The 27,887-nt window shown below is 40.3% G+C and overlaps 2 protein-coding genes across 3 annotated transcripts in view; both read right to left on the bottom strand.

Moving 5' to 3' along the window:
* mef2cb (myocyte enhancer factor 2cb) overlaps positions 1–15,701 on the bottom strand; it is a 262,080-nt gene extending 246,379 nt beyond the window's left edge. The window contains exons 1-2 of the mRNA XM_077522053.1: positions 15,599–15,701; positions 13,494–13,647 (exon numbers count right to left, since the gene is read on the bottom strand). The gene's annotated coding sequence lies outside the window, so the exon portion shown is untranslated. The remainder of the gene's footprint in view (positions 1–13,493; positions 13,648–15,598) is intronic.
* A 3,293-nt stretch (positions 15,702–18,994) lies between these two features.
* Positions 18,995–27,887, bottom strand: part of LOC144019635 (uncharacterized) — a 33,601-nt gene continuing 24,708 nt past the window's right edge. The window contains exons 6-16 of one of the 2 annotated variants that reach the window (XM_077522816.1): positions 27,713–27,790; positions 27,460–27,611; positions 27,317–27,371; positions 25,892–25,966; positions 25,702–25,810; positions 23,783–24,316; positions 22,897–23,406; positions 22,712–22,801; positions 22,511–22,638; positions 20,543–20,594; positions 18,995–20,425 (exon numbers count right to left, since the gene is read on the bottom strand). In XM_077522816.1, the coding sequence (XP_077378942.1) occupies positions 20,289–20,425; positions 20,543–20,594; positions 22,511–22,638; positions 22,712–22,801; positions 22,897–23,406; positions 23,783–24,316; positions 25,702–25,810; positions 25,892–25,966; positions 27,317–27,371; positions 27,460–27,611; positions 27,713–27,790 (1,920 nt within the window). In that variant the 3' untranslated portion in view covers positions 18,995–20,288. Of the gene's footprint in view, positions 20,426–20,542; positions 20,595–22,510; positions 22,639–22,711; positions 22,820–22,896; positions 23,407–23,782; positions 24,317–25,701; positions 25,811–25,891; positions 25,967–27,316; positions 27,372–27,459; positions 27,612–27,712; positions 27,791–27,887 lie in introns of both variants that reach the window. The other variant, XM_077522815.1, reaches the window with a different exon arrangement.

Below are 27,887 nucleotides of genomic sequence, written 5' to 3'. Positions count from 1 at the left end.
TCCTTTGCCGCTGTATCCCCAAACCGCTAGCCAGAACCACACCTCATAGACCCAGCCTCAGGCCAGACCAAGACCCGTGATCCAACCCAGACCCGGCTGACAGGTCTACCCTCCATCCTCATCAGCTGCTTGAGCTCTCGCTCCAGATTTCGCTTAGCCGAGTCTCTCTTATCACGAGCGTCTGCAGCTTGAGAGCAGGCTTTGCTTGCCTGCGTCCTTGCCATCGCCATCTGCTTGGCGGGCAAAAGGAAGGAGAGAGGAATGGCTGTGTGCATCTGCCAGTCAGCAAGCCAGCCTCGCAAAAGGCTGCTGTGTCCAAAAACACTGCGCCGTGCCACAGATCCTTAACACACTGTCACAGTGCCGTCCGCCGTGATTGATCTGCTCCATTTAGTTCGAGCAACCAAGTCTGGAGGAGGCCTGGTCATTCTTTAGCCCCTCGACTGCCCTCACATTACAGTCGCCAGGACTTCCCAGCTAGAAACCTGCCAGCTGGCCCAGAGACCTAACATGCTGACCTATTTCGGTGCTTCAACTCTTAAAAGCAAGTCTTACATAAATGTTTGCATCATCATTTATGGCGGTTCTTTAAATTGAATAAATGAACATTAATTTTGTACGTTAAATGCATATCAAAGATGAGAATCTAAGGTTTAATCAGGCACACACGGACTACATTTAAATGCAATCAATAATCCTCTCAAAACCCTGAATACTGGCAATATTCGAGTTTTGAAAGGCCATAAACACACAAAAACCCAAATAAGACTCCTGTTCTAACCTGAATATTTGTTCATATAAAGGCATATCAGGGTACCTCGATCAAACTGAACTGTTTGCGTTCTGTGCATACTGTATTCGCGACAAATCTTGGTCTGAATTACTTGCATGCAATGGCGGCCATTTTATGCTGCTACTCGTTAAACAAACCTAACTTGAATACATTGATTTCTTTGCGGTGTTTCCACGTTATTTTCTGTCTACGGTGGAAATATCAGTGAGTATATATGCACACACACACGTGTCGTGCAACCCACCGAAAATACACAAGCAGAGTTAAACAGAAATGGCGAAACATGGCGACGCAGGACAGAACCGCACTTTTGGAGAGAGGAGGAAACCGAAGATTTTACTACAGTGGTGATTGGCATGAATATAATGTTATTATTGACTGTGGAAAGTTACAATCAAAATGAAATCTACAAAGTATTTTCATAATGGAGTTGTTTGCGCGTTGCGGTTTAGTTGGGAATAGGTACGCGGGAGTAACTCTGCCCGTTCACACAGAAACTGGAATTTTCACCTTCAGCCGAATATTGAATACATGTAAACATAGTCACATAGTGGGGGTGCATTTGGTATTATTGTCTTCGAAAGCTTATTTACACACTGTTTAGCTGATAATGAACTATGTTGCACTGTTTGCAGAGCAGATGCAGCTATCCCCATACTACTCACATCTTGCGGTGGAAACTTGTATTGGGAGATAAGTGATATGAACGATATGAAACTCACGCGTATTGCTTGGTCGATACGCGTCTTCAGTGCTTGAAGTCATTTGAGGTCGACCTGATTTGTTGTCATGGATGTGACGTTAAGCTGAAACATTGCTTTCAAGCTTTAACCGTGACCACAGAAGCAGACCTTTTAGTTCAAGGCCACGATTGAAAGGAGAAATGGACTTGTGAGCTGAGTGGTTGTTGGGAATGGGAAAGTTGCGTGTCCTCACACTTCAATATTTAAAAAGAGCAGAGCTTTTTCTCTCTAACTTTCAGGGTATCCTTCAGGACACTTTGGGCGTGTTTTTTTTTTTTTTTTCTTATACCAGGATGATCACCCCTCTCTCTTTATAGTTTGCTCAGTGTCTGCTGTGTATGCTTTTTTTTTTGGCTATTTTGACTTACCAGAGACAAAAACGTAATTTAACATGAAAGAGGTCATTGTCATTTATTTTCACTGTATTTCCCCTATCTTTACCAGCGCTGTAAGCCGCACTGCGGTGTGACAAGCAAAGCAAACTCTTGATCTGACTGAGGAAGTTGGAACATACGACTGTGAGCCGTCCAAGGACCACCACCATGGGAATTTTGCGCGAAGGGTTGGCTCGAAGGATTGTGGGAGTGCAGTGACAGTTGGGGGACTTTTCTCATGTGAAAACGACCCAGTCATGCCATAGAAAAACACACCACTCCAAACAAAGAGCAACCATGACCTGATAATAGGGCACTCTGAGTTTGATCATTTTAAAAAGTAGTGGCAGAGCCCGCCCTTTTCTGCCTTTGCTGTATTCATCATACAGCCGGGTTAATTAAGGATTTTTTTTTCTTTCCAAATTCCCCTGAATATAATCATGGCTGTTATACAAGCAGCAAGGTAATACGAGCTCATATTTTTCTTTGGTGATGCTAACCATGCTGCAAAGTAGTTTTAAGCCTGTCTACAACAGTGACATCTCATCACAGCACAGTATAAAATGGTCCTGAAGTTGAATGAGACTCAAACAAAAGCAGGAGGGAATTAGTGTATGTGAGGCACATTTCCAAAAAGTGTTTATGTTCTTCTTAAAGCCTTTCTCTGGCAGAAGCGATTACATGAACGTCTCCTACTTATTTGTTTTCATCTGAACATTTGGCTGTGGGGTTTATCCATCTTGACAAGCACATAATATGGCTTTTGGTGCTGTGAGGGAGAAATGAGCAAGATTGGAAAAGAGAGAGAGAGAGGGAGAATATGTGAATGTTAAAACAGAGGCGCTATGGTGTGGTTTTATCACTTTCCCCTGCTCTTCCCTTCCTCTCTTTAACACCATGCAAAGATGTGTTGAAAGATCACAATAATCCCCTCAAAATGACATTAGTCCTTACTTTCCTCTTTGAGTAGGTGGAATGTATCTGAGCCAAATTACTGAAGACACTCTAGGGTGTTGGGAGCGATGTGATAAACACAAAGTTCTCAATGTAATTTGATTAAGTCTAAAAAGTATAAATATGGCATCTTTTCGGGATGCCATGCTAAGCCAATTAGGGGCCCTACAGAAACTGAATTTCGGCTCATGGGATACTTTCGCAGTCGTCAAAATGTCAGTTTTTAACAGTGACTTCATTTGACTTTTTGAGCACATAAAAATGGCCTGGAAATTTGTGTTAATTTTGTTAATGAAAATTGAACGAAACCTTTCCTCAATGGACATGTTTTTACTGGACAAAAACTAAACTATACAAGCCTAAAACCCCCACTAATAAAACAATAACAGACTAAATAAATATGCATTTTCATGGGCTAATAAAGATGAAACAAAAATGTAGTTCAGTAAATAAAGACTGGGCTAAAATCTACAGATATTTTAGTTCATGAAGAAAGACTAGATGAAATTCATATTGATCCAATCCGCTAATGCTTGATTTTAGTCAAAGGGATGGAATATGGGCACAAGGTGGCTGCAAAAAAACACAACAACCTACCTATCGGTGCCCATATTCTGAGACTTGAAATACTAACAAATATGTCTACCAGATCATCGTTTTGCAGTTGGCACACAAGTAGAAAATAAATAATTCTGCCCAACTGGATTGTCCTCTGTACTGTCTCAACCACTTGACCATTACTTGAAACATTTCAAAATAGAACATTCCAGAATGCAGACTTTTCCCTCCCAGCAACTGAACATTTCAGAAAAAGCACCAAAGTACTCATTTCTACCAGATCAAATGGGGAGCCAGCAAGACTGGAGTTTTCAGGTACTCAAAATAATAGACCACTGACTTTTTTTTTTTTTTTTTTCCCCGGTCCCTTCCTTTTATCTAGTAGTTACCTGCCTGGTTTGCACCTACTGCATGTCTGACACTGTTCTTCTAGCAGGCCACATAGGGTTGTATGAGTGTTGCTTTGTGTTAGCTCATCCACTTCCCTCAGTGTGCAGACATGTTGGATAATTAGCCGCCTTATCAGCCTGGGACTCGGCCATTCTCCTCTCTCCTGACAGGTCAGGCAGCCCAAGACCAGCAGGAGGTAAGGAGCAAGGGAGGTGTTGTGATAAGGCCACATAAGGAGAGACAAGCAGCAAATAGCTAGAGAGAGAGGAACGAAGCTGAAGAGGGAAAGCGCTCAGGACGAAGAAGAGGGAGAGAGAGCAAAAGATGGGATGAGAAGGCAGACAGAGGAGAAGATGGAGAGATGGAGCAGTTAAAAAGGGGGAGACAGTTAGGCCCCGCAAGGACAGAGCAGCTGCTCTGGCCTATCAGCTCTTCCATGAGATCTTGGCACTCATTAGCATAAATTCAAATGACAAATGTGGCCCGCTTTGGCAAAGACTAATTAATTCACAGAGGGGGGAAACTCACCAGAGTAAGAATTCAAATCATTCAATGCCACGGGCGTGAACAAGTGTTAAGAGAGATGATTTTGACCACTATTGTCTTTTGGAATTACGACTTATCCCTAACATCACCTGATAATGTTTTCAATGTCGTAATAAGTTTTAAACACACATATCAAGTAGTCTGTTGTTAAGACACGTGTCAGTGAACAGTGTTGTGCTTAAACGAATACCATCCCCCCCATCCAGTGTGTCGAGGTGGCCACCGTTAATTTATTGACTGAGTTCTTTGTATTTCCTCGCATATAGACACACTCATGACTTCATGATTTATAAGAGGAACAATAGGCTGGAAAAGATTGCTTTGCTGTAAAGTGACAATTCATGTGCAGCAGCAGGGATAGGATAAGTGCGCCCCCTTGTGTTTATGAATCCAAGCACTTATTTGGACCCTGCTTCACATTGATTTAATTTTACCATTCAATGCAGACCATGCTCACAAACAATTAAAAAATGAATTGGAAAAAAAAAAAAGTTTGCACATCATGATGTACAAGATAATGTCAATGATTATTATAAATTAATTAAAAAAAAATACTATTTCAGCAATTATAGCTAAATATTGAAAAAAAATGGCATCCTTACGGGTCTGAAGATAGAAGAATGACTAAATATTAAAGAAACTAGAATTTTGAGTTACTGCTTTTGATGAATCACATTTGTAGGACGTTACAAAGCACATGACAGGTCTGTATTTCCTGTGTGCATATATTTACTACTGTATTGTAATGACAAAGATAGTGATTGACCGGCAACTAGTCCAGTGTGATTTGGATAGGCTCCAGCTTCCTATGACGCTCAACAGGATTAGTACTGCAGTTTAGAAAATGCATGGATGGATGACCAGAGAAGTTGCGAGAAAGCTGCACAAGTTACAGAAAGAAACCCAATAAATACATTACAATAAATTGTGTGATTATCAAATCTAACAGATCTGGGTCCTTATAGAAATGACACTTGATCAAAGCTTTGGTGTACAGGAAAGTTGGCATGACCCAGTTTACTCCTCCATCTGATTGTCTAATTAACAAAACACTGACTAAGATACCCAACTTGTGTAATCCTGTTTCCTCTTTGCAGTGGAGTTAGAACACCTGGCCTTCATCAAGCTCAGGTGTCCCTGGTAACCGTACGAGTGTGTGTAGTCTCCATCGCTCAGCACTCGCTTTGTCTTCGCCTTTAACGTCAGTCTCCTCATCTTCCCCGGCCCAAAAACGCATGAAGCTCAACCAGGTGCAACCGTTTGCAGCAGCGAGTCCCTCCGTTAAAGAGTTTAACAGTTGCCCGAGAGCCCTCCCTGTTAAACCAGGCTTTTCCTGCACCATAATTACATCAAAACAGAACATGTTGTGCAGTGTGAGGACTATTTATACATCCCCGTCCCGGGAGCCAGCTTTCGCTGCTTCTGTTTCCAAGGAACATCTTTCCGTGCCGTGCGTGTGTGTACAAGGAGTAAAGAGGCAGCGGTTCGCAGGGGTAGTGTGATTCTCCAGGTGGCACGAGGTGGGCCGGCTGCCACTGCCCATTACCAATTATCCCGAGACTCCTTTACGCCTGAAAAAAGCATGACAACTCACTGGATGTATGCGGAACGCTTTTGGTCTTGACAGCAGTGGACAGTTTAAGGGATTTGAAGGCAACTATTATAGGGCTACTATTCATATCTTCTGGACAATTTCCACACTAGAACTGTTCTCTGTTCGAAACTACAGCATGTTCCTTGTTGCACAGATCTCAAAATCATGCAATGTTCCGAGCACTGATGGCCAATTACAGTGCAGACAGAGCCATTTGTTTATTTAAGACCTTAGCTACCATGGCAATGACATTTGTCACATTCGTACCAGCACGCTATGATTGATTATGGCGTCTAAATCGACACACTTGCAAAAAAAACAAAGTGTCTTCATTTCTTTGGTCCCTGGAGCAGTTAAGACTTAAACTCACCAAAAAGGAAATATTAAAACCAGATATAACTAGTGTCTGGCAGCAAGTGGTAAGCAAGCAGAATTAAACAGTAAGATGATGTTTTCCAAACTATAGTGACAAGACTCTTTTTATTAGACAGTCACAATAGACTGACTTCAATTTCAAAACTTATGCAAATCTCTAGAATCTCTACAATGTATCTCTAGAATGTAAAATACATAGCCAGGTGCAACTATCTTACTATCTTGCAGGTAAAATGGTACTTACACTTCTGCTTAATTTAATCTGAAATTCCACATGGTGAACGGATGATTATCAATGTGTTTAACTGATAAAAGCAGCCAAAATAAAGAGTGAAACCTCAAGTGATCTTATGGTTCTTAAATGTCAGTAGATAAAACACAGCGAGACACATTAGTCGACACTGTCTCCAACGAGTCCAACATGGTCTCCCTAATACGGTTCAAATGCTTAGTCAATCATATGCATGGTAAAAGTAGAATAATGAGAAACAGATGTCTACTGCTGCATTCATTGAAGATCCATAGGTGTGAATGCACGTGTGAATTATGCCCGATAGGCTCCAGTAATGTTTTTCACATGTTAATTGAACTTTACATGCGGCTTCCACCGTAGGCCTACGCAACACACACAATATATTCTGCTTTCAGCTACTTCCACAAATAATACCAGGCAACATAAAACATACTGAAACGCTCTTTTGAAGTGCTTGCTGTCACAAATGCAGCTGGTTGAATTGTATATAAATATGTCACTTTCGGCTGCAAATGTCTTGCTGCAGAGTACCAGTCTAAAACAGAAACAATTAAATCAAAGAACCTCTTTGTGGTAGCACCTCAGGCAGCACAGAAAACTACCAACACAGTAAATATGATTCAGTTAGATTGGCACAAGGAAAGTATATGGAATAGCCCAATTCAATTCTATAAATGTTCTTTTTAACAGAATTGATGAAAATTTGTAAGTTCAATATTCCTCTGTTTGGCCTGCTCGAGTGTGATAAAATCCAGGATAATGAAATGTGGCTTGTGCAGACTAAGGTATGCTGCACTTTGGGATATCCTGCTGACACACACGCACACACGCGTGTATATATACACACGCAGGAAGGGAGTCGAGGAATCAAGGGAAGGAATGGTTTCATGGCTCTGCTGACTGCTTGGATTAGTCTATTTTCAATGGGCATCGTCTGCTATCACTCTGACATGGTGTTGCTCTTGCCTTTGGCATTCATCCATCCCTTCAGACTGACACCCCTGCACTCACACATGCTAATACATGCAACACACACACATCTTGCATTTAACTTGCCTTCCTCCGACCTCGCCGTTGTGTCTGACACAGCACCCATGATCCTTTGCCTGGCGGGCTGTGAGCTGTCAGACTGACAGCGATGAGGAGGCTGACATGTGACGCCGCCAGACGGGATCAAATGTGTCATCGTCTTCTCAAACAAAGGAAGGAAGAAATGAGACATTCCTTTCCCAACAGTGAACAAATGCGTGCTTGGCACATCCTCGCCAAGTCCGTGTTTTTCTTCTTGTTTAATCACTTTCACCATTGACTTGGCTTTTTTACAGGTAATATTCAGAGGTCATCATTGAGGGCTTTGTTCTAACCCCCCCCCCCCCCCCCCCAAAAAAAAAAAAAATAAGATTTTTTTTTTTTTTTTTATTCAGGTATGGGATTGTATTTTGCCAAAGAAAATTAGGTTCGTATGAAGCAGCACATGACAGCAGCATGTGGATGTTCTTACTTTACAAGAAACTATTCTTTCTAGTGATTTTTCAGACCGATACCAGAACAAGTACTCTTCAGTATTCACCTATGCAATACAAGTACCAATAACGCTTGTCCTTTAAATACATAAAAAATCTGCCCCAAAAAATGACAATTTGAAAGATAGTCCTATATATTCCAATGAGCATTTTTCCTTAAAATTGCCTGCAATTTATGGCAATTTTCCATTCTTCTCATTCTAGTTCCTTTCTTGGGACGCAAGTGCTGACACCTGGCTTGAAATATGGCCAGGTATTGTTGTATACCAGTACCTGCTGTTATATTCCATCAAAGGTTATGGACTTTGATCAGTTAAAGTCTCCAATGAGCATTTAAACAGGCCCTCTGTTTTACCGTTTATTGATACACTTTGTGTGTGGATAGTCGTTGCACTGCTATTTGTGTTACCGGTAATTTTCTGTTAGTTTCTATAAAACTAAATTTACTTTGCTGTTGCTGTATTCTTAGTAGTTTGTAATTAAAACATGGGAGGGTAGCGGATGACCACCACTGATATGCATTACATTTTTGTTTTTTTCTGTGTGCAACTTGCTCACAATTTTTGAATGTTGGCAAATACTCTTCAATATGTAACTTTAACAGTGATTAGTGCTCTTGTAGACTGGTATGTGTTTGCTCCACATTGTCCATGTTATGTTCTGCGGAGCTATGCCTTGGTTCCCTCCCACATTTTTCCATAGTGTTCATTTTTATTTAGTTTTAAGTTCCACTTGAAATGTTTTATAATCAAACATAGCATGTACCATTGATTCGCTCCAAAAAGTCATTGGTACAAATAAAGGCCTCCCTCCGAGGAGGCATTCTGCCATCTGCAGTTGAGTAAATAAATGCCCCAGGCCACTATTTGTGGAACTCCAGTATACTCAGAGTGTTGAGGTTCCAGTAGCATCGTCCAACCTGTCCTATGGTGTCCAGGCCTGTGCACTCCTAGCAGACCACACATCCACACGTCAGCTCTTTATTGTTCCTTCCACTGTGGTAATGGAAACAGTCAATGTGGCATGGAGGAAAGGAAGTGGTGGCCAAGGGCTGCGGGCCCCGAGCCCTGGATGGGTCCCGTCCACGGTTGGCATCTCATTACTCTCTTTTCCTCAGACATAACCTGTCTCTCTCTCTCCCTGACACACACACACGAAGCCACACACACCATTATGAGGTAGGAAAGCCGCACTATAGTGAAAACACGCATCGAAGGAAATCCTGGACATGTCGAGCACATTTAGAAGCATGCCTGAGGTTTGTGAGAAATTGGGATCACCTCATCTGAGAGTAACACGATGCTGCTTATATTAAAAAAGTCCATATGGAAGCCATTGCAGAGCTGGCGCATACACATCCAAATCAAAAGCAACTGCAGTTTGGGCGCTAATGAGGGTGACCATGATGTTTTTACGTTGTTATCCTGGCTTAGGTAAGGAGGCGGGGGCTTCATCCACACACGCACAGGGGGTCCGGGGGTGGTATTGTTACAGCCTAAGCACATTTTATGCTCCTCTTCGCCTTTGAATCATGAGTATCAGTCGTGTACAAGATAACTTGGATTTTGCGTTTTTCTCTGCTTGATTTATTTACTTGAAATGTGTCACAGGAGTTAACACCGGCTGTGTTTACTGTGAAAATCCAAACCACCTCATGACATGTCAACGCACGTGTTTATTGCGCCATGCTCCACTTTCATACTTCCTAACTGTGGGACTGTAGATGCCACGGCAATAATTGTGTGAGCGCTGCCCTTGATTGCTTTCAGGAGATGCGTGTTTGTGCATCTGTGTGTGTGCTCGCATGCTCCTGCGCTATCAGTCTTGGTCAGGTCTCCACCCGGCTGCGTGGAGGTTTGTCTCCCCGTGTTGTTGCAGGTTGTGTAATCAGGGTATTAATTATTAGCTGTTTGCTCTCCATCATCGCCCTCCCCCGGGGCGGGGCGCCGTGTCTGGGCTGCCAAGGGCTTGCCTTGCCTGTCTTATCCGCTATAAATCTGCACGATTAACATCTATATCACCGCCACAGCGGTTTAAAGCCAAGCACGGCTCTTAATACAATTACAATTGATTGAACTACAAAATGCAATGCGTGAAATTGCAGGCGAACGGTGAGACGAAGATAAATTAACTATAGGCTAATTCTGGTTCATACATCACAGAAAGCCATAGCAATCCCAAGACACCATGCAAATATGTCCTCTAAGGCAATGATTCTCAAAGCGTGATCACAACAGCCACAAGTCGACTACGGAGTACACAAATTTTCCTGCAGCACAGATAGACCAAGCAATGTAGCGTGGTCACCTGCAGCCAATGATGGCTAAGCAGGGCGTATCATCACAAATCATTTGAGTCAGATGTGTATCCTGACCTCCGCCAAACCCCAGAGACTGACTCACCAAACCCCTGGGGTTCGAACCACTTCACTACTGTAGTGCTATGTCGGCTCTTTTAGAATTATGCAAAAGAATCAATGCCTAAGTACAGTTCAGTTGTATTTAACGTTTAAGCTCAGTGTGTTTGTTTTCAAACCTTAATTTTGATATTTTCATACATATTTTCATATGTCTTAAAAATCTTAAAAACAAAATGATTCATACCTTCCAAGTTCAGCATCGTTAAACCTTTAACTGTACAAGCAAGGTTTTAGCTAACTTTATACAAACAGGTGTAAAAAGAAGTAATTACCGTATCTTAACAATAAAACACTCTTTAAACACTCTCTCAACTTTAATGGTGAATAGCGAAGGCATAGTAAAAGTCAGTGGCAATAAAACATTACCTTTGATAACAAGTGACTGCAAGCAAGTAGGCTATAGCAGCTGGCCAGTCGACAGCTAGTTAGCTGGCAGCTGGCCCAAACAGCGACCATTAGCAAGCAACCACATTCTTATGTTTCTCTTGTTGAGGGTGGCCCTTCTTTTAGGAGAGGGGGAAAAATGAAACAAAGCCAATGAACAAGCTTAGTAAATCATTTGATGCTGGCTGAAATCTGCTTTCATCACAAATGTATGATTTGCCAACAGTTTATGCTTAACAGCATTATTTGAATTAGTGGCAGTAAAATAATGCTGATTTGGAGGATAATCTAAGCTAAACATTTATCAAAACTAGAGTATTGATTTAATGTGTTATGTTTTCAAGAAAAATAAACCATCATATAAAATGATTTGTCCAACTCATCAACCATTAACATAATTTTTGCAAGACATTTTATTTGTAATTTAATTCGTATATTTTACTGTTTTTGGTGCAACCCGTATAGTCAGGCACCAGAAAACCAATGAAAACATATTGCTGAATAATTCCTTCACAATTAAATAGTTGCATTTTATTTGAAGAAAAATGTAATTTTAATATTAAAGGCGGCAAAAAGAGGGTTGCAAATCAGTGCTCAAGCGTACTGCTACCTGTGATAGCTACTATGCTAACTGGTCCAGAACAAACTTAGCATAACAGGATGAACAAACATCTTTTGCCTCTGACATGTCCACTTTTTTTTTTTTTTTTTTATTTATTTATTAAGCCCTAAGAATTTTTATAAATTTATGAAAAAGTCAGATTTTTATTACACGACAAACATGAGGCGGAGTAGACCGTGTTGTTACCGAGACAGGTAGACCACAGACTCCTTCCAAGTCGATAAAATCACGGGAACAACATATTATTTAATCATTTGTCAAGTAAGACTTGGGTTTTATTTTTCACCATAAAGAGGAGGCATATTTTAAATGATGAAAAATAATATGAGTGGAAGGGTTGTGTTGATTTAAGCAACACTATTATGTAGGGGTTTTAAAAAAATAAAAAATCGATTGTGCAATATATCGCGATATACTACAGCTCACAATTCTCAAATCGATTCAATAGGCAGCCGAATTGATTTTTAAACATCAATTTTTGATGAAAAAATATTCAACAAAACGTCTTATTTAGGGTTAGAACTCAGACTTTTAGCATGGAAAAATGTTATATTAATGGAACATTAAGCCTTAATATTTTATTTCAATGCTGTTCAAACATGAAACAGATTACAACCTGTCTGTTAAATACAGTAGCTCACAGTTATAAGACTGAAGTTTCAGATAAATAAATAATACCTTTTCATACAAATCTTACAGTGTACATGTACAAGTTTACTTAATCGTATTTTCTAAATTTGAGTTAAAAAAAAAATTCGCAACAATCAACTTGTAAATTTGTACCGGGATTAATCGGTATCGAATCGAATCGCGACCTATGAATCGTGATACGAATCGAATCGTCAGGTACGAGGCAATTCACACCTCTACTATTATGGCATCTACAGATGGGCAGAGCAATGAGCTTGATTGTCATTTCTGCTGAGTCATGTTGCTCATTTTTTTTTCCTCTTCCTTAATAGATAGCAAAAATGTTTTAGTGCAGGGTTGAATGTATGAGTTCCAAGGAAGACACATGGGTCGAAACAAAATCAGATAAAAAATGCTGATTTAAATGTTTTTTGTTTGTTTGTTTGTTTGTTTGTTTGTTTTCTCTTATATAAAGTACTTTGTAGGCTGGTCATCAAGAGGAAGGGGCAAAAGCAAAAAGCCACTTAAAGAACTTGCTCAAGAACTTGTTGGTATTGTAAGTAATATTTAGGAGTTACAACATCTACAGCATTTTGTCTCAGGGCAACTAAAATTTACACACACACAAAAAAAAACAAAAAAACAAAAAAATAAACACGTTTCTGTATTTTGTGCTAGAGCCTGCTTCTGTATTTGTTACACACAATTGCATTTTAATTCTCAAAAATCATATGTACACATACTGTATTGTATATACACAGCCTGAGGTCATTTAGTTCAATCATAAAAAAATAAATAAAACAATGCATCCCCATGGGCGTTGCTTAAATGGTGTGAGAAAAGATGTCTCACATTATCCGCGTGTCCTCGGGCAAGGCTGTGAATGAGACTCAACTCAACCTCATCCCGTGTGTCCTTTTCGCGTGGCGCCAGTGGCGAATGGCCATCATTCACTAACGCACGGCTGTTTGTGTTCATTTGTCTCCCTCGAATGCCACCGTCGGCATTGCCCCTTCGGATGTACTTGTGAAATGAATTGTCGAAGAGAAAGTCACCGCATCTGCCAGTGATTGTGATGCCACAGGCAGTATGTGTGAGGCTTGGTTAGTGTGTTACAAGGAAGACGGGGATGATTAACCTTGCTGGTCTTTAGGGGAAGACAAAATTCACCCTATTTTCCACCCCCAAGACTGTAGTCGTGTTTACATATGGATTTTGACTTTAACCTTAAATTCTCAAGGCTTTAATTTGGCTCTATTTGCTACATAAATAAAGGTGACTTGACTTGACATAAATACATTAAAAGAGATTTTTGAGAGAGATGTTGCAGCTTACCTGTATGAACGCACTTTGCGTGTGCCAATTTCATCTCTCGGAACTCAATGTCAAACGTGCGCCCTGATTACAATGGGAAGGAAGGGACTGCTTCAATTGTCTGGGAGTCGGCTGAGTTCCATTCCCTAATTGCCCAATTCTACGTCTGCAAAGTCTAGGAAAATACAGGTACAAAAATATAACATAAAAAAAGAAAAAATTAATATAGACCTGCACTCCACACGAAAATATGGCCCTTAATGTCATTTACAGGCTTAAAAGTCCTAAAATAAAAATTATTTACTGACTTTCAGTGGTTATCACACCTGCCTGTCATGTTTCACAAGTCATTCAAATTCAGTGACAGTCATTAAGTCTAGAAAATATAATTTCAGCAAAATTATTTGTTAATTTACTGCATGGAAACGTAAATTATTGCTTTGAGCAAAAATCCACTAAAAACCAATAAAGCTAAACAGAGATTTTTTGTTTGCTTTTTTCTGAAAACAGTTTCTCAAAGGAGCAACGTTTCACCATCCAGGATAAAGGAGGATGTCGATGGATTCAATGCAAAAAAAAGTGTTTGTTTTCATCTTTGGATTCAGGAAAATAAATCATTTGTACAGAGTCTGTTGTATTAATTAACAACTCCCAATGTTCCCCTGTGGTTCCGAACTGCTTTGAAGATTCCTCCACAATAGAAGCAGAGACTTAACCATGTATGCACGAATGGGGGGATGAAATCCTGTGATTGGATCACAATGCCACATGTTGGCTGATTGCAAGCGCAGCAATTGTGTCGTAAAAAGCAAAAAAATAAATAAAAGCCTCTCGGGAATCCAACGAGGGAAATGCTGCCAGTGTTCACCATGGACTAGTAAAAGGAGATTTTTCTTCTTCGCTTGAAGATAGCGAGCTGTTCTAATCCTCTGTTCATTGTCAGAGTTATGTGAGACTGGCCGAGGATAATAGTGTGTTTGATGGCAATGGAGGGGAAAAGGGAGGTTTGCCAAAGAGGGCTTCATAAGTTAATGGGCCGGTTTTGATGCTGACAGTAAAATCTCAGCTATACAGCCATGTGGAGCGTTATCTAATTCAGCCGTTTTGAAGATAATCTTTAAACGGAACACTGAGGAATGACAACATGAAGAACAAGAGAGACGTCTCACGGCAAAGGTTTGATCTCGCCATAATTCACATGGAATTATCACCGAGCTAAAGCACATTTGTGTTGAGGAGGCAAGATAGTTTGGACAATATTCTTCCAGGATAAATGTTACATAGCCTTGAGAGGGTGTCAAAAGTAAACAAACTCCGTGGTGGATTTTGCGGCGGCACCACCTGAAAAGCAGCTCCTATTGGCTGGGTAATCTTTGATCCACCGGATGACATGTTGCCTGAGGTAAACATTGCCCCGGCACAACAAGCAGCCAAAAAGAAAATGAGATCAAATTTTCTCAGCGAGCACTCACATATGCAGGTGCCTGCTTGTGAATGCCAACCTTTACTCCAGTGAAGGCAAAGAACAAAACAGGAACTTCGTAGGTATTTTAAGAATAGTATGTTAGTGCCAAACAACAGCCAAGTAGAGTGGGAACTGTAAATTCAAGATTCACTTTACATCGGTGGGTGGGAGAGTGTGGCCTTCTTTCTGAAAGACTAAGAAAGTGGGGACATTTTTGATGCAACTCGGGCTGAATTAGTGGTGACTCCAATTAAGTAGCGGATTGGCCATTGATAAACATCAAACACCATTTCATAATTTTCCCATTCGAGCCATAATGTGTCAATTCACTTTGTCAGAGTGGAACATTTGAATGGGATCTCCCGTCTCTTTGTGGAGATCGCACATGCGCGGAAGCGACATACGCATGAACTGGAAATAGTTTGAGTGTGTGTGTCCCATCCTAGCAATGGGAATAATTGGCTGCTTTAACATTTTTAACAGTTATTAGCCTCTCGTGCAACAAACAAAAGGGACTTTAATAAACGTGGACGCTGGCCGCCTCCCGATCATGCTTTCTTATCTAAGAAGAATTAGGTTGGTTGGGGGGGGTTATCTCATGTTTTTATTTGTTAGAGTGGAGACCAGGACAGAATGGCTGTAATGTGTTGTGTAAACTTACCAAGTTTATTGTTATGGGTCCCAAAGCCTTGAAATCACGGACAACAAAAAGATTTGTGGTTTCGGTGTCTCAACGCCTGAAAAACACAGGTAACATGGAGAAGGAGTGAAGACACGAACCAGTGACGTTTCACCCCAAATGTCTTCTGTTTATTACAATAAATAATCAAATCACTTCCCAAGTGCATTATATAATTTTACACGGAACAAAAACGGGGGGTTTTCATCTTCAACATCTCTTTCAATAGGTACCCATACATACATACATTCATACTGGCTATCTTACATATACTGTACTGTCATGTAGTCAAGTTATCCATACTGTGATTTTAAATCATCAAATAAGATATGTAACTCAAAACACTGCTAATATTAATTTTTACTTATTATTCTTCACAGAGAAAGCTATTCTAAACACAAACGGGGTTTTTTTTCATTCACAAAGTGCTTTTAACAAAACATTCACCAGTTTCAAGTCTTATTAATTAAAACATAACCTAGTATGAAAAATAATCATGTCGGGAGCTTTAGCGCACTTAGCATTGCTACCAATGGGTTTTTAATAACGTTACAGTTAGGTAACTAACTGTAACTTTAACCAGCAGTTTAATGAGCCTCGCCCACGCACGATGTATGCTCGTTGACAAGCTCGGTAATTGTTAACACAGGGCAAATATACGTCTTCAAAATCCATCGCGCAGTGTGTTTTATATGTCAAACATTCGATTACAAGTACTTCCCAAGCGTTACAAACCTGAAAAACACAGGTGGTTTGGAGAAGTGAAGACACGAACCATCCGCGTTTATCTCAAATTTCTTCTGAAAGGGGGTGGGGGTGGGGTGTGTGTGTGTGTGGGGGGGGGGGGGGGGGGGGGGTTGTGAGTTCTCTCACTAAAGTAGCAACCTGGGCGAAACAACACGTAAACACAATGGTTCCGATCTTTGTTTTCTATCCACGTTAATCAAAATAAATGTGAAAGATACATTTTCACACAGTTTTACATTTTGTATATAAAAAATAAATCATGAATACAAAATATGCTCCCCATCAACAAAATTATTTATGACCACATATTTTTGAGTGTCACGTTATATTACATGAACAGCATGCAAATCAACTTGCGGTTGTGATTGGTTAGCTAGGATCGAGTCATGAACCAGAAGTGTTGACATCATCAAATTTATACGATTTTATTGGTTAGGCACGCAGATATGCCTGGTCCACTGCAATCAACTATGGGTTCGAAGGAGTAAAGTTATTTCCGTTGGTATGTTGCGTCAATGGCCTGCAGTGTATAGGCTTCGACACTCAATATATTTGAATGAGTAAAAGTGAATATGACTTAGTAAACGTATATAGATAACGCACTGTTAAATTGTACTCTATTTAAACATTACAATTTTTGCATTATTTTTATTTATTTTTTTTTATATGTTGGGCTATGAAGCATTTTTCGGTCGCTGACATGAACGAGAATATTGAGTAATGATGATGGCCCTGGGTCAAGGCACAGGATGCAACATAAGATGCTTGCTTCTACTGTCCTAAAAACCAAAATCCAACAAAGAAGAGAGGATGAGCATTGGATTATACCGTAAGCTTGCTGTTGTAAGATGCTGTGACACCTCTACCAAACATAATTAATCACCAAAAGTTGCAGCAAAACATCACAAAGACAATGACAAGCCCGGGGTTGAGCAGCAGCAAGGAGAAGGAGGTTGCATCTGAAATGGGAGCTAAGAATAGTAACAGTTGTGTGTACATATTTGTGTTTGGTGTGTGTTTGCGCACGTATACGCTTATCCTTTCCCGTGAGGGTATCTTCAAGGCTCCTGGGGTCTGTTTGAGAGCAGAGACGCAGCCAGGGAGCCACGAGCCATCAGCAGCCAGGTCAGATTAGGTTGCTGTCGTTGGCCTTTGCGCTGATAAACACAGCAATGAGTGGCACCTCCCAACCACCACTTCACCCCGGTCATCCCACACTTGTCAGCCCTCCACCGGTCAGATAGGCTTTGACAGTTAAGTAAGAGATAAAGGGAAAGTCAGGGGTGCGTGTGTGGTTTAGTTGAGGGGGTTTTGTAACAGACATGGGTCACAGAATGAAGGAAGAGCCCTTGGACAGAGGGGAAGGGGAAATGCACTGGCACATTAGCTGGTGTCTCCCTATCAGTGGGTTTAATGAGAAGAGACAAGGGATCTCTTGGTTGTGGGGATGACCATGGGAAGACGTATGCGCAGGAGCAGGACACAGCTGTCCACACCAATTTGCCTTCTTTGTCTTAATGTCTCCTCTCTCTATTGTCTTGTCTGGTTCTGACGCTATTTGTAGAGTTTCAATACAAATATACATTGGTACCTTGATTTACATCTTGACATAACATTCAAGATATGAGCTGTCACTTAGCCGCATTTTTGCTTTGACTCACGAGCTCAACTCACTTCACAACAAGCAGCCAAATTAAATCCTTAAAAAAAGAGGCTTATATCTGTTTATTGCCACTCGTAGTTGAAGTTTACTGAAAAAAATATTCATCATAAAACAAACAGAATCATACATTATGTATTTCAAACAACCACATGGCTGCCTTAAGAAAGTCTGACAGCTTTCAAGAATGAGTAGGCAGGTTGAGTTTTCCTAGCTTTCCTAGCCAGTTAGCTAGTGGGTGAAACGCTAACTTCTAAGGACTTTTGCACACTGGGTCACAGTCTTGCTGGGACAGAAAAGGGTCTTCTCCAAACTGCTCACGTCGCTGTCCAAAATGTCTTTGTATCACTGGTATAGTGCATATGGAATCATATTTGGTGTTTTTGAAAGCCTAGTTAAAAATAACATGCCAGAAGAAGAAAAAAAAACATTTTCCCCAATCACTCAATCTTTTTCATTTGAGGTTTTTACTGTGTTCTCCTCGCAAGCCAATTAGTTTTTAATATAAAGCGCATCACCTTTTCACACTCATCACTGATAATTAGCCTTGCGGAAGAAGCGTGACAGAATATCTGCATGATAGATGTATTCAGTCTGTCAACAAGTATCATTTCAGATAGGATGAGACCCATGTCAAACCCTGACTTGCTCTTCAAACACAGGCGCATCTGCTAACACTCTTATTGAACTGGCAGCACAGGAGCGTAACCCACCCTCCTCCCTTTACGTCCCATAAATGTGAAAATTGTATGCTTAAGAAATATTAACGTCACATTCAATCAATCATTATTACCCGAGTGGGGGGGAAATCCTATTTGAGGTGTAGCGGTATTAGCAATTTTTAGCTTTGAGAATGTCTGGCTGTACCACTTCTAAAGTGTGTCTAACAAAAAGAATCCTTTATTGCTTGTCAAAATATTTTGCTTATTTTGTCCTGGGGAAATGTTTTCAATTCAGTTCGCTCACTCTCAGTGGGTGACATCAGGTTTATTGAAAAAGTCATTGTCTCCACCTACAGGCAGTGATAAAAACTACACCTGAAAACGAGGCAAAGCAGACAAAAGTTCTCACAAAAGTACTTGTTGCAAAACGTTGCAAAAGAAAGAAAGAAAGAAAGAAAGAATGAATGATGTCAAATTAGATAAAGTCAATCATAAAAGAAGTACCGGTACTGTATTTAAAGATGATTTTACTTTACTTTTCAATTGAAAATCTCATTTGTATGTGATCACTAAATGAGTACAGTACTTAAAAATGTTTAGGTTTCAGTTTTTGTTTTTTCTATTTTAATGTATATGATCGTCCTTAATGTAGTTTTCATTGATTGACAGGAAAGCATACACTTTCTGTTGTATTTGATATTGAACATAAAAGGATGGAAGAGGAACTTTTAAATAAAAGTATAGATGCTCTAGCTTTGTAAGTCTGTAGTAAATACAAATAACCATACAACATATAAATATTTGTTGTCGCTATACATTTTTATATACAGGGTGCAGGGTACAATTCTATTTAAGCCGATTACAGTCTGAAGATGTTTTTGTCGGTGTGTTACATGACTTAATTAAAATCCAGGGGGAACAACAGAAGACAACTTAATCAAACGATGTAAGTATAGACATCACCATGACAACAATACACAGCATCGTCTCCAAGATTGATATAGACAAATACGGAGCCTTTCAACTCTGCCGCCGTGTTCCGCGGCAGTTAATCAAGAAATAAAAGACTGTCAGTAACAAATATAGTGCTGTAAAATATCTCAGGAAAGTTGTGGAGATGATTATAAGTTGAGGTGCACACGTATATCTTGATTATACTGTATAATTATGAGCAGTGAAGCAAGTTTTTGTGATGAGAAATGAATGCCTCTTATTATGTTTGAATAGACAGGAAAACATATACACATGCACAATATGTTTGTTTCTTACAAGATATGTATGTTTGTGATCATTTGTCATTGTGATGTGATGTGATCCCGCCCACCAACATTCCTTCAATTAACTCCTGAGGAAATAAGTTATCTTGGTTAAAAAAATAAAAATAAAAAAAAAAAGGTCCTGGCTGTTTTGTTTTGTTTGACAATATGAATGTTGTTGTGTTATATATAATGTGTGAAAATATTGTTTATATTTTCTTTTTCTAAATCAATGAACACGACAATGCATACAATCATATTTCTCTTCACACTTTCTGAAAATAGAGGTTAGATTGTGAGGGATGATGGCGTCCCTGAGAGTGTGAGTGCATGTATTCGTATATTTGCTATATGGTCTCCACATAATTGGCAGGGAACAAGCCTTGGCGTCCATCTTTGCTCCACCCCCTCCACCAAGCTTTATCCACCGTTTCCACGTCGCGGATGATGTCACCAGGTTCAAAGGAGATCTCAGATTCGTCCTCTGTGGGAACCGCAAGATAATATGCTGTGAAAACCCGCTAATCACACAGTCATTACGGTAAGTGGAGGCACTTTTATGTGCTCAGGAGAGGAGATTATCCCCTAAGTGGCATCTTACCTGCTTGGTAGTCGTACAGAGCTCTGACGCATATTTGTTGCTCCGCCAATACCTTGAATGGAGACAGAAAAAAAAAAAAAAGAAAAAAAAACATGTTGCAATTTTGGAAAAAATACCCTTAAATTACATTTATTCGTAAATGCTTTTATTATTACAGTAATGCCTTTCAATATAATTTAATCCGTGACTATGCTCAGAGCTCAAAATATATCTGAAATAATCTTTCTCGAATAAAACAAATGCAAATGCCATTAATCTGTCCCAGTCTTTCCTCCACAAAAAAATCCAACAATACTACCGGTATTTGTAATTAGTTTTTAATTTGGAAAACAGCTCACTACTATATTTACTTCAGAAAATATATAATGATAACAAAATGAAATAGAACACAAAGAATTAAATGACTCCTTGAGTACACAACCTAGCCAGAAGGAGGCAGTATAATAAAGTCATGAAGACACAAACAAAGAAGACTTTCACAACTACCGGAAGACTCACTAAAACTAAAATGCTGTAACATATGTCGTTTTTCACAAAGGATAAAAAAAAATATGTGAGTATTACAATCAGACTTTATTATCCATCGACCCATTTTCTTAACCGCTTGCTCCCCACAAGGGTTGCGGGGTGCTGGAGCCTATCCCAGCTGGCGTACATCCTGAACTGGTTGCCGAACAACCATCCACATACACAAGCACACCAAAGAACAATTCGGAGTGCCCAATTAGCCTGCCATGCATGTCTTTGGAATGTGGGAGGAGACCGGAGTACCCGGAGAAGACCCATGCAGGCACGGGGAGAACATGCAAACTCCACCCAGGAAGGCCAGAGCCCGGGCTCGAACTTGCGTCTTCAGTACTGTGAGGCGAACGTGCTAACCACTCAAACACCGTGCCGCTTATAATGATTATTGTACGTATTATTATTATTATTATTATTAGCATTATTATTATACATCAAACTGACCCATTTCTATTTAGAGTATCTGTATTATAAAGTGTGTTCCTTCTCTTGTCTTTCCTCCCATGCCAACTTAAAACTACTGATTCCCTCTCCAGTAAAGCGCAAGTACAGTAATTCCACACAGGAAATAACAGATGCATTCAATATTATTTTGCATACAAATGAACGTGACCAGAAGTTTATGGAAATGACTAAGCCTGTTCTGAAAGGAGAGTTTACTAGTAAGCATGTTGCTCACATCTGGAACTAAACAGGCCAGTGGTTGAGGAAGGCTGCAGGAATGTCACAATTAGGGTCTGACAGGTGGAAATGAAAGCACAAGAGCAGGAGGAAATGCCAGATTTTACTGGCAAAATAATTGAAAGTCTCAGTTTGACTCGCAGTAACGACAAGGGAAAGGAAAAACAAGGAAGAGAGTTCAATTGAAACGGAAAAGTGAAAGCACACTTTTGAATGATTTCCGTAGGCTCCATTAAGTGAATATGAAACATGCAAGAACGACAATAGGCATGTTAGTCTGAGGGAAATAAAAATTATAGTGACTTTATTGTTGGGGGGGGGGAGTCATTTATGAATGCATTTCATTTGTAACTATAAGTGTTAAATATAAAATCAATATTTATTGTATATAAGAAAACATGATTGATGGTTTAATCCTCTTTTTTTTTTTTTTTAGCACATAATCTGTAGCTTCATGATGGCAACAGTTTGAAAAGGGCATTTGCTGCCATCTACAGGATTCATGTGAAACTTATCACAAATGATCATTATCATCATTTCTTTTTTCAACCATTTTCACAGCAGCATGGTTATTTGAAAAAGCCCCACTTATTGGTTGCTTCCGATCCTCTGGTGAGAGTTTCGATCACGACCCTGTTGACCGATTTGTTTGCCATTAACTTAACCTGTGAATGTGTTTTTAAGAGAACTCGAACTGGATTTTTTTTTTTTTTTTTTTTTAATGTCATGTTTGGGTGACTTATCAATCATTTCCAGTCTATTTACCTCTTGTCCATTTTCTGATATCTCCTTCTCTTCGTTGATGTCATCGTTCTCCGCAGCGTTGTGAAGGTCGTAACACCCGCTCAGCTCTGGTGAGCTGATTTCTGCGTCAGATGGGCTCAAAGATCTCCCTGAAGAACATCAGAGTAGGAATCGCCGCTGACATTTCAAGTAGCGCGGATGATGTGTTTTGTATTGTATTACCAATGCCATTCTCTTCTTCTCCATGTACAAACCCGTTGGTAGGCGGGGCCACCGTCTCAAGTTTGATGGTTTGACAAATGGGGTCCTCATCTGAAATGATGATTTGACCTTCATCTTTTTATTGAGTAACAAATTGTTTGGCATTAGGACGCTGATGATGTTGTGAAGAACGGAAGCAATAGTACCTGCCAGCTGGGATGTTTCGTCTTTTTCCGGAAGATCAGCCGGTTCCTCTGGACTCTCAATGGTCTCAAATTGGTTATTATGCTCTTTACCTTCACTGACCTCCTCTTCATCATCACACACCTCCTCAGCTTTTTCCTCTGGAGATGCACACTCAACTTCCTGCTCCGATTCCTGTTCGTCCTCCACCTGCTGCACCATCTGCTCCTCCTTCACCTGCGCCTGTTCCTCATCCTCATCCTGGATCGGTTCCTCAGTAGATGGACAAGGTTGCTGTTGCACATCAGCTTCCTCCTCCGCGTTCTTCTCCTCCGCTTCATTCACCACCGCATCTACTTCCTCATTCTCCTTTACCTCAGCTTCCTCCTCCGCGCTCTTCTCCTCTGCTTCATTCACCACCGCATCTACTTCCTCCTCCTCTACCTGATCCTCCTCCTCCTCGTCTACTTCCAGCAGTACAGCTTGTGCTTTGTAGCCAGTGTCAGTATGAACAAACATGCTTGTGTGGAGGTCTGTTGAAGGAGAAACATTGTGGTACAAATTTGACATTCATAGAACAGTCGAGTGTACCTTTAGAGTTTAAGATGGCATCAAAGTGTATATAGGGTGTGCTTTATAGTTGAAAATGTCTTTTTTTTTTTTTTTTTTGCCTGGCCTGTAGCAATATGGCTCTGTGTAGCAGAACTCTGATTCAGTCTGTTGGCAGTGTTAACTGTCTGGAATGTTGTGGATTTGACTTTGGCACGAGCACCCATTTAACTTCACTCTTTAATTTTTGAAAGACAAAAATAGATGACATGATTCTTTGGCTAAGTAATGAGCGCAGGAAGTGGTTTGCCTTAAAAGTGTCACTTGTGAAAGTTTATTTTTTACGAATCGTCGGCTTACCCGTGTTAAGCTGCGGTATCTCGGGAAGAGGAGACGATGGAGGCTGTGGAGGTGGACCTTCGAAGCAAAAAGTGGAAAGCTCCGGCTCGGTTGGCGTATTTGGGGGTGACTGTGGCAGAACCCCGGGAGGTGACTCAGTACGGATACTTGTTTCCAAGCCGAAGAATGAGGATGCTTCCAGATGAATGGATGCTGGCGGTGCAGAGGGCTCTGTGGGCGATGGAGCTTTGGTCTCAACAACAGGTTGCTGGTTAGCAGGGGGCACGACGGGCTCTGGGGCTGAGATCGGAGGGGCATTACAAAGTGGGGACGTGGGTGGTGACACGGGGGAGACTTTGGTCCTGGTGGGAGAGGTGAGAGGACGGAAAATGGGGCTCGTGGGAGGAGATGTAGCGCGGATGGGGGAGGGAGAGGCCCGGGAGAAGGGGGAAACGAGGGGAGACCTGAGTGGGGAGGGCAACGTGCTCTCTTCTGCTTTAGAGAAGATGAAAGCGGTGTCGGTAAGGCTGCGCTGGTATCGTCTAAATGGTTTACCTGGAGGAAACACAGGAAGGTTTACGGTATCTAAAAATGGTGCAGCATCAAGGTTATTTTAATTAACGAAAATCAACAAAAAAACTAAAACTAAAATTCAAAAAACAATTTTGTTAATGAAGTAAAATAAAAATGAAAATGTTTTTTAAAAAACAAAAATTATAACTGAAACTACATTTTATGTACTAACTATAATGACACTGAAAATGTCCTTTGTTTTAATCTGTGGCAATTATTTTAATATGAGCCTTTAGGGATGATTTTAAATGTGATTTTTATGTATATTTATTTCGATATTAACCGGAATAAAGACGTTTGAAAGTGTGTCACATATAAGTGATGTCATCTAGCAGCAGTCAATAGAAAAGCATCTTCAGATGACATCGCGACAAATTTGCCTGTTTGACTTGTGGCTCCAATGGCTCAACTCGCCTGCTTTTTCATTTTAACTCAGCCGAAATGCAATGCTTGGTAAAAAAAAAAAAAAAAGAAAAAAAAAAGAAAGAAAGAAAACTAATACTGTAACGAACTAGAACTAAGCATTAACTAAAACAAAGCAAAAACTAAAACAAAAAAACAAAAAAAACCTAATCATCCATCCCATCCATTTTCTTAACCACTCATTCCTTACAAGGGTCGCGGGGGATGCTGGAGCCTATCCCAGCTGACTTCGGGCAGGAGGCTGCGTACAAGCTGGACTGGTTGCCAGCCAATCGCACAAGTACACCTAGGGACAAGTCGGAGCACCCAATTAACCTCCCATGCATGTCTTTGGAATGTGGGAGGCGACCGGAGTACCCGGAGAAGACCCACGCAGGCGCGGGGAGAACATGCAAACTCCACCCAGGAAGGCCGGAGCCCGGACTCGAACTTACGTTCTCAGTACTGAGAGGCAGATGTGCTAACCACTCCTACCGTGCCGCCCCAAAAAACTAATTAAAACTACCGGTAACTAAATTTAAAATAACTTGAAATTTAACTTTAAATTTAAAACTAACTTCAATAAAAATCCCAAAACTATAAGAACTCCGTGTGGCATCAATCACTCGGCACTTTTTTACAGTAGTGGCTCAGGTTAACTCAGTTCTAAGTGAGTATCCTCACCTCGGTTTGGGATGGTCACTTTTACACATCAAAAAAGTAAAAAAAATTGAATGTATCATTCAGAATGGGAACAACATAATAGGAAAAATGTAAGTGTTGATTTCCTTCAAAGATGTATCTCTCCAATAAAAGATGATTCCATGCGTTTCTCAATATAGCCTACTTCTCATTGGAATGATTCAATTCGATGCACTATCATGTTTTAAAATCACGAGAGATTTTCCATTTCAAATTATGAGTAGCTCCGTGCGCCGCATAAGTACACACATGTTAATACATACCAGCACGTGAAGATCCAGGACTTGTTGGACTTTGCGATGACGATGACGACAGCTGCCTGAAGAACTCCCGAGGGTTCATGGATCGCTGGGACACTAACACTGCTGCCTCCTACAAAGAACGTAAAATGTCACTGATTTCCAACATTTACCATTTGATGCGTTGACGCCAAGTGATTTACTGTTGACTTACTGCAGCCATCTCTATAGACTCGCTCCTTCTCAGACGAGCCCTCATGTCCTCCTCATGCTCTCTCTGCTGTTGCTCCTGTTCACATGGATGCACATTCAAACTATTTGGTCCACTTTACACTCATGGATAAACTTTCACTTCTACAGCTCATTTCTTTTATTTTTTCCCCCTTTGGCGGAGGACAGAAGCTCAGTCAGAACCAATAACCCCCTATAGGAAATACAGTCTTGCCTTGAGATATGAGTTACCTGACTTAGGAGTTTTTCAAGATATAAGCCTAATTTTTGCTTTGACTTGTAAGCAAGATTTTGAGATCTTAAGCAGCAGTTTTGGCATAGAGTGAACAATTGTTAAAACATTCAATGAAGAATGACTATTGGGATTGTTTCCTTCATGTATATCCATAAGACTGTATCAAACATACTGCCTCCTGGTGGACAAAACACATACAACAGGAGATGCAGCAAAATGTCCATATAAACCAGGTGTGTCCAAACTACGGCCATACGTTTTTTGGCGGCCCGCGGCAAATGTTAAAAATAATTTTTCAATGCTGTTTAAAAAAATAAAAAATAAAAAAATTGAGGGTGGATTAAACATTTCTAGCTACGCAAAGACACAAATTTGCAGCTAATAATTCAGTTTCAGAAATAAAAATAGTTTCATCCACTTGTTGCTTAGTGTCAAGGTCCAATTTGTGAAAACATCACATTAATTTAATGGTTCTTAAGTGTGGTCAGTTTACTACCGATTGTTCTTGTTGTGGTTCAGAATATCAAGTTGGGATTCAGCTGCTGCTCAGTGGAGAGGTGTATCTATTATAGTGGCACACAGGGGTCACTATTTGTCTTGTGACTGTTAGCAGTTTTCAATAAGTAACTGTACATTATATCAACAATTTATAATTGCTTCATTGATTTTTACAATGTTTAACTCATTCACTGCCATTGACGGAAAAAGACGTCAATTGATGCTTTTTTTTTTTGCTGGTCTGGCAATGAATGTGTTTAAAAAAAATCAAAGTGGCCCTTGCAGCTTTCTATTTTTCTGTATGTGGCCCTCAGAGGAAAAAGTTTGGACACCACTGATATAAACCATTTCATTCTTTGCATTGGACTTTGCGATGACGATGACGACAGCTGCCTGAAGAACTCCCGAGTTTCGTTTTTTTATTCAGCTATTTCTTCTTTTAAAAATCACATTACAATAAATATCTATATGAAACAAACAAAACTTCTAGACCATAAATACAAAACAATCAAAAAAATAAAAAACAGTAGGTCCAGCACTAACTGAGCGGCTCTTCCTGTGTCACGTGACCAACTATTTTTACTACTACGTTATATGTCCGGACCATCATAAACTGAGAACTCTGCATTAAAAAAAAAAAAGTACATATTTAAAGGATGTAGAATTGTCACTCACCCATCTAAATTTCTCCTTCCTGCGCAGTTCTTCCTCTTGTTCTGCCTGCTTTCGTCTGCATGACAATAAAAATAAATGACAAACAGTTGGGCATTTGAAGTGCCCTCAATCACACAATGCGAAGAGTCGGGCCTTCTTTTCACCTTTGCTCCTCTATCATCCGTAGTTTCTCGTCCATTTTTCGATCTCTCTCTTCTGATTCCTTCCGTTCCTTCAGAACTCGTTCCCTTTCCAGCCGCCGTCTCTCATCAACAGCTCGTCTCCTCTCCTCTTCCTTCCTCAGTTCTTCTTCTCGCTGACAAAATGAAGAATATATGTGCTGCTCAAGTGACGTTTCATCCAGCAATATACAGTGCTTAAGTAAAGAAAGTAGGAGAAAAGGCTCTATAAAAATACCTCTGCACGTGCCCAAAAAGAGTCTCTGTTGATGAGTCTCATCTCCATTGCAGCGTTGGTCTTCCTATAGTTTGTACCCTTGAGAATACAAAGATTGTGTGCCATGTAATCATCCAGATTAATTTACCCAGAAGCACCTGTCCATCGAAGCTTCTTGAAATAATTTGTGTCAAAT

This window comes from Festucalex cinctus, chromosome 5 (assembly GCF_051991245.1).
Source record: "Festucalex cinctus isolate MCC-2025b chromosome 5, RoL_Fcin_1.0, whole genome shotgun sequence".
Lineage (NCBI taxonomy): Eukaryota > Metazoa > Chordata > Actinopteri > Syngnathiformes > Syngnathidae > Festucalex > Festucalex cinctus.
The sequence above is the reverse complement of the archived record's forward strand: the minus strand, read 5'-3'. Positions and strand labels throughout refer to the sequence as shown.